The sequence below is a fragment of the Pelmatolapia mariae genome, linkage group LG6 (genome assembly GCF_036321145.2).
Source record: "Pelmatolapia mariae isolate MD_Pm_ZW linkage group LG6, Pm_UMD_F_2, whole genome shotgun sequence".
Lineage (NCBI taxonomy): Eukaryota > Metazoa > Chordata > Actinopteri > Cichliformes > Cichlidae > Pelmatolapia > Pelmatolapia mariae.
Genome location: NC_086232.1, coordinates 39,565,729 through 39,582,365, shown reverse-complemented (window position 1 = coordinate 39,582,365; position 16,637 = coordinate 39,565,729). Strand labels below are relative to the sequence as shown.

The following is a 16,637-nucleotide window of genomic DNA, read 5'->3' as shown; positions in this document are numbered from 1 at the left end:
AGTGTTAACCTGGCCATAAGCAAGACAAACATGTAATGATATATCCTTTGGTTAAAACAGTCAGACCCTCATGTATATAGAGTCATGTTTAAATATTATCTGTGCAGTTTGACTTCATTCAGAAAAATAGGTGACTGAATACAATCAGTGAACTGAGTCGTGTAAAATGTGCTTCAGCAAGTCATAATCAAGATTGTAGTACACTGATGCTTCTCTATATTCAATCAGTCTATAATATTTGCATCCTGAACACAATGCAGAAAGAAATAACACAAAGAATTATTTATAACAGACGTAAATGCAAATAGCTGTCATCAGATTTGATCACCCAGACCGTGTAGAGCTGGTTTAGATAGGGTGTTAATGACTCCTGTGCACTGATGTAAATGTGGAGAGCTGAGCATGATCTATTACCATCACATTACATTTCTATAAAGCTTCAAATGTGACATCATCTATCCACAATCACATAAGCTGTCTCAGAGACACAATGATACACTACAGAGGCAGTCAGAGGATTTAAAGTTGGCAGTACTAAGAATAGCTGCATAGTATATTTTCAAACTCACCTGTGTGTGTCCGTTAACTTCCACCTCCTCAGCAAAGTGGACTTTCACAGGGTTGGACCTGAGCTTGGCCCTCTTCTCCGGTGTGATAAATGATGACTTTGGGCCCTGTGAGAAATACGAGTCAATAAGCTGTGAAGCAGTTTCTCACAGGATACGTATGTTCTCTTTCTTTCTTATAATCTAATCAGGGCTGAATTTGGTGCAGTGCAGAGACGTATAAATACATATAAGGACATTATAAGACACTTTCTGGCTTTTGTTTTTCCAAGCTGTAGTTTAAACAAGCACTTATAACATGGAGTTGAGTTTCATATATAAGACACATATATATATATATATATATATATATATATATATATATATATATATATATATATATATATATATATATATATATATATATATATATATATATATATGTAACATTCAAGGTTATAAATGACCACTGTTTGCTACTGTTGTTCTTTATAGCATGTAACAACACTAATATGTAAAAAATGTCTAAAAAGTTCATGAATATGATGATTGTAATATATTGGTCATCACATAAGTTATTCATATGCCTCCTATAAAAACTGTCTGGAAGATGTTTGATCTAATGTAGCTTTCACCAGTTTATAAACCAGTATGGCTCTGGTGTCTTTATTTACAGTGGTGCAGAATCAAACAAAGCGGTGTCTGATCTCTACCAATAAATATCTGCATATGAATAAGCAAACTTTGCATGTACAGGAAATGCTTTTTAGTATCAAAAGCTGGTTTTCATTTGAAGTCTTGCATTCTAAGTTATCTTGACCAGTAATGTTTGAGGAAGATTTATGTATGGATTTAAAAAGCTAATGTGCAGAGGGGAGAATAAATTTTCCAAAATGAACCATCGACTTACATCTGGGAAGGACTTGTTTGACCTTTTTTAAAAAAAAAAAATAAATGCATTCATAAACAATGAACGATGCATGGGTCATGGCTCTTGAAACAGATAATCGTATCGCAGCGATAATGAAAAATCTGTTTCAAATCAGCAAGCTAGTAAACAGGTTCCCACAATGAGTGATGTCTTCATCCTAAGCTGCTACGACTTAACTATGAGTGACGGCCTTTAACTACAAATCTAAACAAACTAATGTATGACTCCAAAGAATGTGGACTCATGTAACAATATTGGTTTTGGCAATGACCTCCAAAATGCAGGGTTGTCCGTTACAAAAACATGACGCTAATGCAATATATTATGGATTTGTGTTTAACATTTAAAAATGCTGCTTGTAGAAAATTCTCAAGCTCTTTGAGTGAATCTTGTGCTCATGGAATCATATACTGTATACTGTAAATGTTAAACTAGAATAGCCATACAAGTGGAAGCCTTTATATACAATTATTTTACCATAAATTTATACTGCAATATGAATCATGCTGTGTGGTAACAAAGATAAACACATTGTTGCCTTCATTGCTGCACAACAAGTGACAGTTGGCAGATTAAAGCACTTAAAGAAACTGCCAAGCAATTCTCTTATCTCACTGTCTAATTATAACAGAAAAATCTCTTTTTATCGTGGTTCAAACTCTTGTTTTGACAGAGACGAATATTTTCTAAGAAATGCTGCTAATTCCTTAGAGTTCAGTAATCATTTCTTGGGGGAGCTGTGAGCTACACACAGTAGAGGCGCTTCCATCACCAAAGTGCTGATGCAGCCATTTATTTACTGATCTATTTCACCTCAGTGCAAACACATACGTCAACTTCACCAATACAGGCTGAGGTCCACAACGTGTGCCCGCGCACATGCACAGTTTGACTGATGAAGGATGTGTGTGCAGAAGAAGAGCTGCCAGTTTGAATGTGTGGATTCTGTACCATGGTGTCACAGTTAATGGGGATATAGCGGTGAGACCCTGAGGACGGGACTGTTGTAAGCAATGATGCCTGATCCCAAGGTATCTGAATAAGTTTGCTGACAGGCTTCCATACATAAAAACACTGTATATGGACAGTATGTAGTCACGTGTGCACACAGTAGACACATTGTGCGAGTGTGCTTTTACTACCTAATGAAAACAGGAAACAAGAAATACATTAAGTTCATCTAAAGTGCTGCTGGAAGAGGACCAGCCATTATTCACTTAACTGTAAGTCTGTTTGTGCTGTGTATGTCTTTGAAGTGTGTTTCTCTTTGATAGATAGGGCAGACTCACCAGCATTGTTCTGAGTACCGTCATAGTCAACGTATCTGGGCACTCCCTGAAAAAAACAAAAACAAAAGTACAGAAAGGGAGGGTGTTAAGATGACACATGGTATGCATTGCTTAATTTTAAATAACTGCAGAGTATGTACCAATCATCGTGCATATGCATGTGCGTTTGTGAATGCAGCTGTCTGTGCAGACCTGATTATCTCAGTAGCTTGCTCTGGGGTCAGGTCATCGACAGAGACGTTATTGATCTTCACAAGCTGGTCGCCAGGGACGAGCCGACCATCTGCAGGCCCACCTGCACACACAAAATGTCCTTGTGTTGTCATGCCTGAGGGTGTTCAATCAGCCTGCGCTCATACTGCAACTGGCGCTGCTGACAGGCTGTAGCTTGTATTCTAGTGATTTCCTTTCATCTCACTCAGTGCATAATTTTTCATACAGCTCTCCAAATCTAACTGCGGGACGACCAATCATTGTGCTTCCAGTTTTGGGCACATAAAACAACTGTGCTATCTCTACCTCATTTACTGTACTTCTCAGTACCGACATAATATTTTATTTATCATCTCTATAATCCAAAAACGATTGGCTGCTGTCGGTGCTACTGACGACATCTGTTATCTTTGTCCTTTCGGTGAATGGACATGTAAATGTGTTTCAGTGGCGATCAAAAACTATAATTAGAAGCACAGATTATATTCAACTACTACACATTATTGCTGCTGCTGTCCCTTTGAACTCTGCATGTTAAACTATGCTCTGGTTGAACTGGAACAAGATGTGAAAGAAACTGTATTTTTCTGTTGCATACAGTTAGCCGATAAATTACTTAGGACATTTTACAACATCCACTAACTTTTCACCATAGACTGCATATAATAGCTACTTCAGTTAGAGCTGTGCTACTTTAAGCTCAGTGTTTTCCCCACGGCTGATTTGGTGTTTTAAAGTCAGGCGTGACAAGCAAAGGGTGGATGTGAATGAGAAACCAAAAGATGCTGCACTCTCATAGGGTAGTGACTTGTCAATCACATCCCATAGCATATCTTGCTTTATCATCGCTTTTAACTCTAATGGGAACAGAATGCACATTATATCATATTCCATAAAACTAGACACTAGCAAACAAGATAAAAAAATCATTTGAAAATTGTTTACTGTGTTCACAAATTATGGGCGTCAAGCCGTTTTCAGAAGCTCTGTCTGTGATTTCAGCTAAAAAATAAAACTGCAATCGATCTGACCTGCTAACAGGAAAGCAAAAGAATTGAAGCTCAGATCACAAATAGCATACGTGAATCTATTCTGAGGGACATCCATCATCTCTGTTACTTATTAATAAACCATATCACTCACCAACATATGTTTATTCTGTACATCAGGTAACCATATAATTCAGAGAAAGCATTGAATACTAGTATGTTCTCAAAATTAAACAACTCTAAACATAGACAGATGTGGGCGATATTGATGGGCCTGAAAAAGCCTATTGAATAAAGGATTCATATTTCACAGTCAAGATGCTGCAACACGTGCCGCAGACGGACAGACGGACAGGGAGAACGAATTGAGCCAAGACTCAGTGGGGCCACTGGAGACATGAGCAATAGCATCTTTATGCGTGTGTGTGTGTGTGTGTGTGTGTGTGTGTGTGTGTGTGTGTCTGACAGGCAGAAACAGATGGTGACCAAGAGGACAAGAGAAAGAAGGTAATCTGACCCTGGACCTCAGGGGGATTCAGACCCATACGCTTTTCTAGGAGAAATAAATGTAGGATATAATAGAGATATGCTTTTAATAGCAATAACTGTTGTTTAGTTACATTTCAGTGATTCTTTTCAGAGTCTGTATGTTACAGTATTTGATATCCCATCTTTGTACTTGAAGATGCATAAAGAAACCATATAGATTTTAATTCTTGAAATTTTGAAGTCATCAGGCTGCTGACCACATGATGATAACTTTTCTACCATTTCAGATCTGTGACAATGTTGGGTCACAGAATAATGTTCCAGACACACAAGCCTGGAGAAACTACTAAAAACCTCTGTGTAATGGTTTTGGTTGCTTTTCACAGAGCATCTGTGAATTTTTCACCATTTCTTCTGTAGGTGCAGGATGGTGCCATTATCTGTCCAACGCTATCAAAAATGGTATATCCAGTATTTTCCTGGGTATCAGTATTGAGTATGAAACTCTATAGCTGTGTCCCAAAACGTCGGCTGCATCCTTCGGAGGCCGCATTTGAAGGCCAATTACGTCACAGCCAGGCGATGAAGGCTGTCCCAATTCGTCGACTCCTTCAAATGCGTCCTTCATTTCCCCGAATTTGAAGGATGGGTCGGGTGTATCCTTCGTGGCCCACCATATCCCAGAATTCATAGCCAGCCAATTTCAGTTTCCAACAAGTTTTAATATTACTCTTATTAATCTTTCTGGGTCACAAAATAAACTTTTAACATATTCTCAGGCGAGAAAGTAGCTGTGTAAACTTCAAATATCTGCTTGGTTAATCAAGACATCGCATATTTGCAAAAGTGCGCCGATGTTTTCGGAGACGTCTGTTACCCACCCGCTCAATAGCTAGCCGGGGGTTCAATGGTCACTTGAGCCGGCGAGAGCAGCGGACTCCCGGCTTCATTGTTTTCAGACCCCCGCTGTCTTTCGCTATTCAGGTTAAACATGATATATAAGTCACTCGGATAACTTAAAAATGTAATTGTTTGGCTTTTTTCTGTGTTTGATTTGTTCCGGAGTAAATCAGTTTGGCTGAGATTAGGGCAGGGCAATATGGCCAAAAATATTTATCACCATATATATTTGAAAATTTGCTATAACGATATAACTGACGATATAATTGACGCGAGACAAAATACTTTACAACTCTGCAACTTTATTAGTGCAAAAAAAAAAAAATCAATGTATTTTCACTTAAACAAGCAGCTGTTTTTTATGTGCATTAAAGCTACATAAAAATTTAACAGTGAAAATGCAAATTCCTTGCTGGCAGTTTAACCAAAAGGCATTTCCAGTGGAAATGGGCCGACATATCCTCAGCATAACCATGTATAATATCCACAAAACTTAAAAAGAGGTTATACACACACAATACCGTAATATTATGTTGAAGCACAGTACGTATCACTCCGCGAGGTTCCCGACTACGGTAGCCGTAATGCTCCGACGATCCATCAAGCGGTACGGCTTCGTAGCTTAGCAAAGTCGTACTAAAACATTTTTTTTTACAGATTTTTGAGCACCGTGTACCACATAAAATCGGTTCGAGGTCAGTAAGCACAACCAGAATTCATACATAATAATTATAAGGGGCACTGTCGATTTTTTCAGAAAATCAAAGGATTTTAAGAGCAACTTATTTTCCGAAAAACACGGTAATAACGACGGCCCGCTAGCATGCTCTACCAAAAATAGTGCTTTGTTGTGTATCTGACGGACGAAAGCCAAACCAGTTCCACACCACTGAAGTTGCACCATTTTTACAAACCAATTCTGGTTCATCTGTTTCATTCAATGATCCGCTTTCGCCCTTCTCATTCTATGTTGCCGCCATGCTTTTTCTGCCATGTGCGTATGAAAACAAAGGCACTGTGAGACGGTCGAGAATTTACGCCAGTGTCCTGTTATATTTTAGATAGCAAGGAGCAGACGGCTGAGTTTATTAAACTCCACTGACACAGCGGTGACGCAAATCTGAAGGCTAGACCGTCCCATTTCACAGCCTCGCACTTCCGGTCTTCTCGCTCTTCGAAGGACCCGGCCCACGTAGACCGCGAAGGCCGGGTCCTCTGAAGGATGCAGCCTACGTTTTGGGACACAGCTTATAATATGACAACCCTGTTTGTTCTCTTCAAGAACATGGCAGCACAATTTGCAATGTTGCAGCTGAACAAACACAAGACGTCTGGAACAGTGTCTTTTTTGACAGAGCCCAAATATGCTTGGCTGTAATTCACAGTGACAAGTTTGCTAAAAAACAAACAGTTAATCAGCATAAACACTTTACACCAACAGCCAGCACGGTGGTGGAGGGGTCACGATTTGGGCTTGTTTTGCAGTCACAGGATCTGGGCATTTTGAGGTCACTAAGTCAATCATGAACTCCTTTGTATACCAAAGTATTCTAGAGTCAAATATGACGCCATCCGTCCGACAGCTAAAGCTCAGACAAAAGTGGGTCCAGAGCACAAAAGCAAGTCTACAAGAGAATGGCTGAAAAAGAAGAAAGGTGTTCCAATAGCCTGAAAGACTGAAAAAAATGCAATACAGTGAAAATAAAGTTACAACCTAACGAAGCAAATTGAGAAAAACAAAACATGGTTGAGCCACTCTGATGTGGTGGGATCTTAAGAGAGCTGCAAATCTCAATTAATTTAAGAAATATTTTAAAGAAGAGTGGGCCAGAATTCCTCCACAATGATCTGAGAGGCTGATAAAGTCATACAGACAACAACTACTTAAAAAGATTCCTGCTAATAGTGGTTCTACACACTACTGAATCATGGAGTGTACTCGGTACTTCACAAAATTGTATAGATTCTATGATAAATCTCTTTCACAAATACTTCTTTTTTAAAAAATATGCACAACAATTTTGAATGGTGTCACCAAACCGAAATAAAATCAGTTAAAACATTTTTCATCCAGTTATATATTTATAATTTTCCGTTTTATTTTTTGTGATTAATAGTGTAGCGTAAAAAATTTCTGTATACATTTATTACACGTCAGACTTCTAAAAAGGAACTGATTAAAGGAGAGATTTCACCTCTGCTTTAGAAGTGATTTATAGCAGACTATTGCCAGAGGGAAAAAAACGAGGTTCTGACTGAGGAAGCCTTTTGTGCAGCATGTGCTGGCAAATCCTTACATCTCTGTAAATTAATTTAGTTAAGAGGACTGATTTAAGGTTTCCAACCACACCCCCCAGCTGCATACACATTCCACCTCTTTGAAACCTGAACCATACTTCTAATCTTAGTCATATCCATCTATTGCATATCAGGCATTTGCCTGGAAGTGATTCTTGGAGACAGTGCATCGTCCGAAAGTATGTGCTCCCTGAGAGCCTCAATCGTGGGCTAAAAACTCCATCTCCCTTGAATCCTTCCAAATGTGTTTTGGAACACACGCACAAACACATTAGCACTACAGTTCATTTCCTCTGTTAATATAATTTTGTGTGCATGTATGCAGTATCTGCTGCCTTGGAGGCTTCACTTTTGTCAGTTTGTGTTGCACAGTACACTGGCCAGAGGCCTGCAGGGGTCTGGCACAGCTCCACTCCTTCATTTGCTGAGGAGATTTACTTTATGCAAAATAAGGGCATGGTTCTAGAGACAACAGGGAGAATGAGCCAAACAATATTCTGTTCCTGAGAGAACTGTATAGACAGTATTTTACCTCCTAACAATCACAGCCTCATTGTCAGTAAAGCTTTTAGCTGAGAATATATCAGTCCTAAACATATTAGTAACAGCAGCTTAATCTAGCATAAAGTAGAATAAAACCAGAGGTGCATTAAATCATGATTCTGTGGGTTTACATACCAAAATCCTTTAATTTATGCTGTGCCTGTGGAATTACTTGTTCTTTGCTACTCTCCACACATGAGGTGTACAGTGGCTAATGCTGTCGTAAGTTTTCACCTACTGAAAGAATAATAAAGGTGTGATTTTAGGTGGGAGACACTGACAAAGCACTAGAGCTCTGCAGACTGTGGCAATAGAAATTGACTCTTGGCAGGTAGGATGAAGTCTCTGTGGGAGAAGAAGCCTAAGCTGGTGAAGAGGTTCCTATAGCAGGGCTCAGGTGAACATGCAGTATCAGCTTTAAACAAAAGTGCCTGATTCAAACTAATAATGCACTCCTTCTACTCCCAAGGTAGTGAAAAGTGCTGCAGTAGATTTAGGGACAAGAGGGCTACAGATCACTGCATAGAATAGCTATTTATAAACACAACAAGGTTTAGTATAGAGACCCATTTGATTTAAAGTTCAGAAATCTGTGTCACGGCTATTTCCTTAGAACTGAGCTGCAAACGTTACCTGGGGTGACCTCCTCCACCAGAATCGGGTTCTGGGAGGAAAGCGTGAGGCCATGAGAGTTGAGGTTTGGGTCGCGCTGGATCTGAATATTGAAGCGGAAGGGATAATTCCTCTGGTCAGAGCTACTGGACTCTGCTGTCTTCCCGTCTGCTGCAGCCCGATCCCTGGAGGAGTAATTCAGGAGTGACATCTTACTGCAGTATCTGTATTTCTGCCAGAGCAGTACTACTGTGAACAGCCTTATATTTGTGGGGATAACAAAAACAAGGAAATAATTGTGAAAAGTCGCAAATTAAAGCATTAATTTATTTTTTACTGAGAGAACCTGTTTTAGAAGGCTTTGCAAATATGGGCTTCCTTTGATGATGACTGTAGACAGGTGCATCTCAAGGCAAAATATATCAAAGATAATAAAAATGGTAAAATAATGGGTTTATACAAAAAAAAAAAAAAAGACATAATACCTGCTCAGAGAGTGAGATCTGCTGCCCAAGTCTCTGGACCGTCTCAGCCATCGTCCCACTACCTGCTCTACTCGGCTGGTCCTGCGAGACGGGGAGCGGCTCCTGTCCTGCACCTCCATTTACCTGGCAGGGGTTGTAGATCAAAGGAGCCATTTGTGTCGTAGATTTAGTTAAATGGCTCCACATTAAACAAATATGCAATGTACAATGTAAATGTTTCATAAAAGAATCTAAACAGGAGGCTGGAGAGCTTCCCGATTGTCGTGTTCACCTGGAGGGAAAACAAACAAGCCTAAGACCACAAGCACCGTTCACAAAAGTGTGCAAACACAAGAGGCAATACCTGGCAAAGCTGCAGCACATGTTTGACTAGAATGAAATGTAAGAATGTAAGCCCTTAATCACTCTCATGACAGGAGAGACAATCCCTCTTCAGCCAGAGCTCCAGGGAGCTGGTCAGAGTTACAGTTTTCAGCTTTTGTTGCTTCGTGTTAAAGAAAGCCCAGCTGCAACACTAAGACTGCACTCAAGATGCAAACAATCCTGCACATGGCATTTGTGTGCTTATGCGTAAATCTGTGCTGTGATATGATGATGTTAGGGGTACAAATCAGACTCTATTACATTAGTGTATGCAGAATACAAATTCAATGAAAACACCCTGCAAAAAAATAAAGGAAAAACAGTAAGTGGAGACACAGTACACACACGCACACACACCCACCCACACACACACACACACACACACACGCACGCACACAAGCACGCAAACACGCACGCACACACACACACACACACACACACACACACTGGGTATTAGATATTTAATATTTCAGCTGAGGCCAGCAATGATGTTACTTGTTGCATCATGCTACTTAAAAGGCTCTTAGCCCGAATTATGAACCAATCACTTACTGCATGGTGCCTCAATAAACATCAATATTGGTAGTTTATCATTCCAATAACGATGGTGTTTCCCTTAAATGTGTCCCTGTTGTGTTGCTGTGAGACAGGTGGTACTTATAAATGATTGTTGGTTGGTGAGAGAGATGTAATGGACATGGGACACCTCTGGCGTCTGCGGGGCTCGGTCAGACTAATGCACGGGCCTATGATGCAATACTAAGTTAATGGGCCTCTGTGGAGCCATACAGTATTTGAGGTAATACAATATCAGCTTACATGCACGTGTGAGCTCATCAAGAACTACAGACTTGGGGAAATCTCCACAATTTTGGACATTCTAGCTTTTGTTTTGTGCGAAAACCCGTGCAAAAGTTGAGTCAGTTCTAAGAAGAATGTTAAGCTGAAAAAAAAAAGAAAAAGAAGAAAGGCATTTTTCTTCCTGACAATTCCCTCTGCAACATGTCAGCAAAGAAAAGCAGCATGACATCACTTTGCTAACACAGAATATCAAGTTCTGCTGCTGATGCCTCGTAACAGTTGAATGAAAGTTAAAATACACGTTTCCTCAAAACAGGGGTTCTGGATTGTCTCCCTAACGGCTGCACCTTACAAAAGTGGTCACAAAACATTTACTCATGCTGCAGCCAGTCAATTTTGGTGTTCGTAAAGCAGATCTCCACCATATGCATCTCTTACATGCCGCTATAAAATCTAGTGCAGGCAGATGATAGTAGCAAAAGGAAATGTTGCATTCAGTGAAGCAACGGGGTGAGGCAGGAAGAGAAAAACAAGACATCAGTAACTGTAGTCTTGACAGCAATTAAGTCAGGCACATCATGAACAGGAGGAGCTGAGGTAGAGGTGGGTTACAATGTGGTCTGAATAGGAGGCGAGCTACACAACTTAAATAGCTCAAACTACATGAGATTTGTAGTGGATGTGTAGGAAATATCATCTGAAACACTGCAGATTACAGATCTGCTCTTATCATGTAAATGGATCATGTGCCTACATAAAATAACAGTTTCATAGGTCAGGCTACACTGATACAATTAAATGTAACACATTTAATTAAATTAATTAAATGTAACACATTTAATTGTGTGATGAAAGGTGTATCCATTGTCTTTTAAGAAAAGTAACAGGTTTTCAAAAAGCCTAAATGTAGCATCTGAAGGTGCTAGGCAGAGCTTTGCAGATGCACCTCTACATGCTGTAGCTGTTAGCTGTCACCCAGTGGCAGTGCTGATACTATGTGGAATGTGGACCAGTACATTTGTGCTACATGTGCTCATGTTTGTGCCATTGTTGGTCCTTTGTTAGCCCCTGCCACAGAAAAGACAACAGTCACCATATTTGAAGAACTTCTTGGTGATAGAGTGCCATTTTATGACTCTTCTTCTGTGGTTCCCTTTTGTTTCAATTTTCAACCAATCAGGATTCTACCTATGCACAACGCTCTGTTGGCTTTTTGGAGGAGTGCACACAAGCGAGTCTCCACCACCTCTGCACTGGCCAAATTCCCACAATCCCTCTCTCTGCACAACCAAAGAACTATGCAAACGGAAACCAACATGGGACCATAAATCTGGCTTCCCTCACTCCCTAACCACACACACACACACACACACACACACACACACACACACACACACACACACACACACACACACACACACACACACACACACACACACACACACACACACACACACAAAAAAAACCTTCCTCCCAGATGACTGAAGCAGTCAGACAAAGACCTGGGCATTAGCTGATACCTTATACCCCCTTCACATCCTTACGGGCTGAACCTACTGACTATGACTGGGAAAGAGATTCTCTGACAGTAAGCATTCATGGAGAATCACCTTACTTACTATGAATGATACAGGGGTGAATGAAAAAGTGAACAAATGAATGAATGATAATGATTTCATATAGAATAAATGAGTAACTGGACAGATTGATGAATGGATAAGGAGATACTCTGAATGGAACAATGACGTAAAGCACAGTTAGTCCTGTGACAAGGTGATGAGCAGAAGGATGGATGAATTAATGAATAAAGTTTGGACTCAGAGATGTAATCAATGAGTGAATAATCTCACAAGGCCTTCACAGTGAGCAGCTGCAGGAAGGAATTTCCCCCAGATGGGCGTAATGATGGACATTAGAGCTATCCATTAGAGGAAACAAAAGATTAGAGAGAGGAGAGGAGATGGGAGGAAATGTGTGACAAGTACAGGAAGCTAAATGAAAGGGCAGAAGACAGGCAAGTGTGATAGAAGGTGAGACAGGAGGCGGGCTTAGCGATGAAAGTGGTGAGTGACATAAGCAGACAGCAGTGGCTCCTGGGGGATCTTGACTCATAAGTACATTATCCATCCATCTGTCTGTGAATAACTCTCTCCTCCTCTTGTTCCCTCTGTTCTCATCCTATCGGCACCTCACTTCTCGCTATTCCATATCACACTCTACCGATTTGCTTCATCTGCAGTATCTCACTTCTCAGGTTGCACAGACCCAAAACAGAAGTGTACTCAGCTTTGCTAGGGACTGACTAACCCAAGTACTGCAGCAGTACGAAGATCACACAAGTTAAATGGTTACATAAGAAAAGGTACAGACCCCGAGACACTGAAGTAATGGATTTACAGAGCAGTGACTTACTTCTAAAAGTAGATTAATCAGGGATGGATCGTAGCCAAAAGTCTGTGCATTTCAAAATACAAACTCGGACAAAGCATTCATCTACATCCAATCCCCTCTAATCCCATAAACATGGTTTCCTTCCTAAGTAGCTTTGATTGAGTATACTGATGAAGTACAAGCCCAGTGAATTAAATTCACTACAGTAAAACATAGGAAAAAATCTATTTTCCAATGGACATATTCAAGGCAGAAATCAAGGCAGGAAAGGAAACTGAGACTGTACTTTTCTCTCTCATCAATGATACGACATGTCAAATATCTCTTTCATAAATATTCTAGTTCCATTGTTAGTGTTTCAAAGCTCTAACTCCTGGTTTATCGTAATGAAAAGTTAAGAAAATAGGAATTTTATCCATTTTCAGTCGTGTGATTTGTATAGGATGGACTGTTATTGGAATATTTGAGGCTGAATTGTGAAACTACACCTCTAGATTGTTGTTCTTTAGATCTAGTTTGTTTTGCTCTACTTTACTGCACAATACATCAAACTATGTGAATTTATCATGTGCTCATCCTGGGAAATCAAATGCGTATGGTAATGTGAAAGAATGCACGGGACACTGGCATCTTGACACATCACAATTCTGCAGCAAACAGGAACAGAGTCGGAGGCTCTTGGTGTCGTAGTGGTACAAGTCACATGTCTGTCAGCTCGGGTTGTATCCTGTTTGGGAACTCTGTGTTTTGCACTTTTTACTTCTGCTTTCACTTGGTGGCAGATTGAATCTATGATAATCTTATTAACATTGAGCTAAAAGATCAGCCCTGCACTTCAAAAAATTAGGCTTACCCAGTATATTTAAACACAATGAGGAGTGTTCTTTTACAAGTTTCCATATGTGATGAGTTTTAAGGAGACTGCACTATACGTCAGTGTGATATTTGCTGCAGGTTGCTTATTTATTTTTATGAAATGGTCACAAAGAGTCAACAAAGAAATAGATTAGCATGAGGATTATTAATATGCAAATGCAAGAGAACATAAAGATGGATAAGACAAAAACAGCAAAGGACTCATTTAAAAAAGGGACTTCATTTTAAGCGTGGATTTAAACAGAAAAATATAAAATACAGCAGTTATTCTTGAACCGTACTTTGACATAAACACTGCTCTCATCACTGAGTTAAGTCTAAGTATTGTGTGACGTTTCTTCTAGAAATGTTTTGAATAATATGCATGTCTCATATGTGTGGTGAGTTTTCTGTGAGCTTTATGAGCAATGTGACTACTTGCTACATGTCATGTGGTAAGTGTTTAGAGGATACTTCAGTGTGGTTTAGTCATCCACTGTCATACAACCTAGGAAAAATATTATACCACTTTTATGTGATTTTTATACCACATTATCAGTATGATTTTTGTAATATCATGATATTTTGTTGACATCTTACTTGTTTGCGATGTACACTACCGGTCACAAGTTTTAGAACAGCCCAATTTTTCCAGTTATTTATTGCAGTTGAAGTTGTTCAAGTCCAATGAATAGCTAGAAATGGTACAAAGGTAAGTAGTGAACTGCCAGAGGTTAAAAAAAAGGTAAGGTTACCTGAAACTTTAAAGTAATGTACATTTCAGAATTATACAAAAAGGCCTTTTTCAAGGAACACAAAATGGGTTAACAATTTAAAGCTGTTCTGCAACAATGGAGGTTGATCAAGCCTTGAAAGCTGGTGCTACTGATTCCTACAGGTGTTCCAACTTTTCTGGATTACTTACAACCCTCTTGGTCTGCATAAAAGCAGTGTTGGAACACACTGTGGTACCATCATTTGAACAGTATTATACTGCAGAAAGTAGTGTGTTGTAACAGAAATGGCGAGAAAAAGGCAATTAACAATGGAAGACAGACAGACAGACCATCACAACACTTAAAATGTAGGTCTTTCCTACAGAGGAATTGCAAAAACAAAAGTCAAGGTGTCAGTGAGTACAGTTTTCTTCACCATCAAAAGGCTCAGAAACTGGGGCAAACTCTGACAGGAAGAGTTCTGGCAGACCCAAAGCCTCAACTGAATCAGAGGACAAGTTTCTGAGAGTTAACAGCTTGCGTGATAGGCAGCTCACAGGACAACAGCTTAATAGTGGTCGTAGTAAGTACAGTGGCTTGCAAAAGTATTCGGCCACCTTGAACTTTTCCACATTTTGTCACATTACAGCCACAAACATGAATCAATTATTATTGGAATTCCACATGAAAGACCAATACAAAGTGGTGTACACGTGAGAAGTGGAACGAAAATCATACATGATTCCAAACATTTTTTACAAATAAATAACTGCAAAGTGGGGTGTGCGTAATTATTCAGCCCCCTGAGTCAATACTTTGTAGAACCACCTTTTGCTGCAATTACAGCTGCCAGTCTTTTAGGGTATGTCTACCAGCTTTGCACATCTAGAGACTGTAATTCTTGCCCATTCTTCTTTGCAAAACAGCTCCAGCTCAGTCAGATTAGTTGGACAGCGTTTGTGAACAGCAGTTTTCAGATCTTGCCACAGATTCTGGATTGGATTTAGATCTGGACTCTGACTGGGCCATTCTAACACATGGATATGTTTTGTTTTAAACCATTCCATTGTTGCTCTGGCTTTATGTTTAGGGTCGTTGTCCTGCTGGAAGGTGAACCTCCCCCCAGTCTCAAGTCTTTTGCAGACTCCAAGAGGTTTTCTTCCAAGATTGCCCTGTATTTGGCTCCATCCATCTTCCCATCAACTCTGACCAGCTTCCCTGTCCCTGCTGAAGAGAAGCACCCCCAGAGCATGATGCTGCCACCAACATATTTGACAGTGGGGATGGTGTGTTCAGAGTGATGTGCAGTGTTAGTTTTCCGCCACAAATAGCGTTTTGCATTTTGGCCAAAAAGTTCCATTTTGGTCTCATCTGACCAGAGCACCTTCTTCCACATCTTTGCTGTGTCCCCCACATGGCTTGTGGCAAACTGCAAACGGGACTTCTTATGGTTTTCTGTTAACAATGGCTTTCTTCTTGCCACTCTTCCATAAAGGCCAACTTTGTGCAGTGCACGACTAATAGTTGTCCTATGGACAGATTCCCCCACCTGAGCTGTAGATCTCTGCAGCTGGTCCATAGTCACCATGGGCCTCTTGGCTGCATTTCTGATCAGCGCTCTCCTTGTTCGGCCTGTGAGTTTAGGTGGACGGCCTTGTCTTGGTAGGTTTACAGTTGTGCCATACTCCTTCCATTTCTGAATGATCGCTTGAACAGTGCTCCGTGGGATGTTCAAGGCTTGGGAAATCTTTTTGTAGCCTAAGCCTGCTTTAAATTTCTCAATAACTTTATCCCTGACCTGCTGGTGTGTTCTTTGGACTTCATGGTGTTGTTGCTCCCAATTTTCTCTTAGACAACCTCTGAGGCCGTCACAGAGCAGCTGTATTTGTACTGACATTAGATTACACACAGGTGCACTCTATTTAGTCATTTGCACTCATCAGGCAATGTCTATGGGCAACTGACTGCACTCAGACCAAAGGGGGCTGAATAATTACACACACCCCACTTTGCAGTTATTTATTTGTAAAAAATGTTTGGAATCATGTATGATTTTCATTCCACTTCTCACGTGTACACCACTTTGTATTGGTCTTTCACGTGGAAGTCCAATAAAATTGATTCATGTTTGTGGCTGTAATGTGACAAAATGTGGAAAAGTTCAAGGGGGCTGAATACTTTTGCAAGCCACTGTAAGTCTCAGTTTCAACTGTGAAG

The 16,637-nt window shown here is 40.1% G+C and overlaps 1 protein-coding gene across 1 annotated transcript in view; it reads right to left on the bottom strand.

Moving 5' to 3' along the window:
- LOC134629515 (FERM and PDZ domain-containing protein 1) overlaps nucleotides 1–16,637 on the bottom strand; it is a 52,124-nt gene that overhangs the window by 16,991 nt on the left and 18,496 nt on the right. The window contains exons 3-7 of the mRNA XM_063476901.1: nucleotides 9,295–9,417; nucleotides 8,831–8,994; nucleotides 2,958–3,060; nucleotides 2,766–2,811; nucleotides 570–674 (exon numbers count right to left, since the gene is read on the bottom strand). Of these exons, the coding sequence (XP_063332971.1) occupies nucleotides 570–674; nucleotides 2,766–2,811; nucleotides 2,958–3,060; nucleotides 8,831–8,994; nucleotides 9,295–9,413 (537 nt within the window). The 5' untranslated portion in view covers nucleotides 9,414–9,417. The remainder of the gene's footprint in view (nucleotides 1–569; nucleotides 675–2,765; nucleotides 2,812–2,957; nucleotides 3,061–8,830; nucleotides 8,995–9,294; nucleotides 9,418–16,637) is intronic.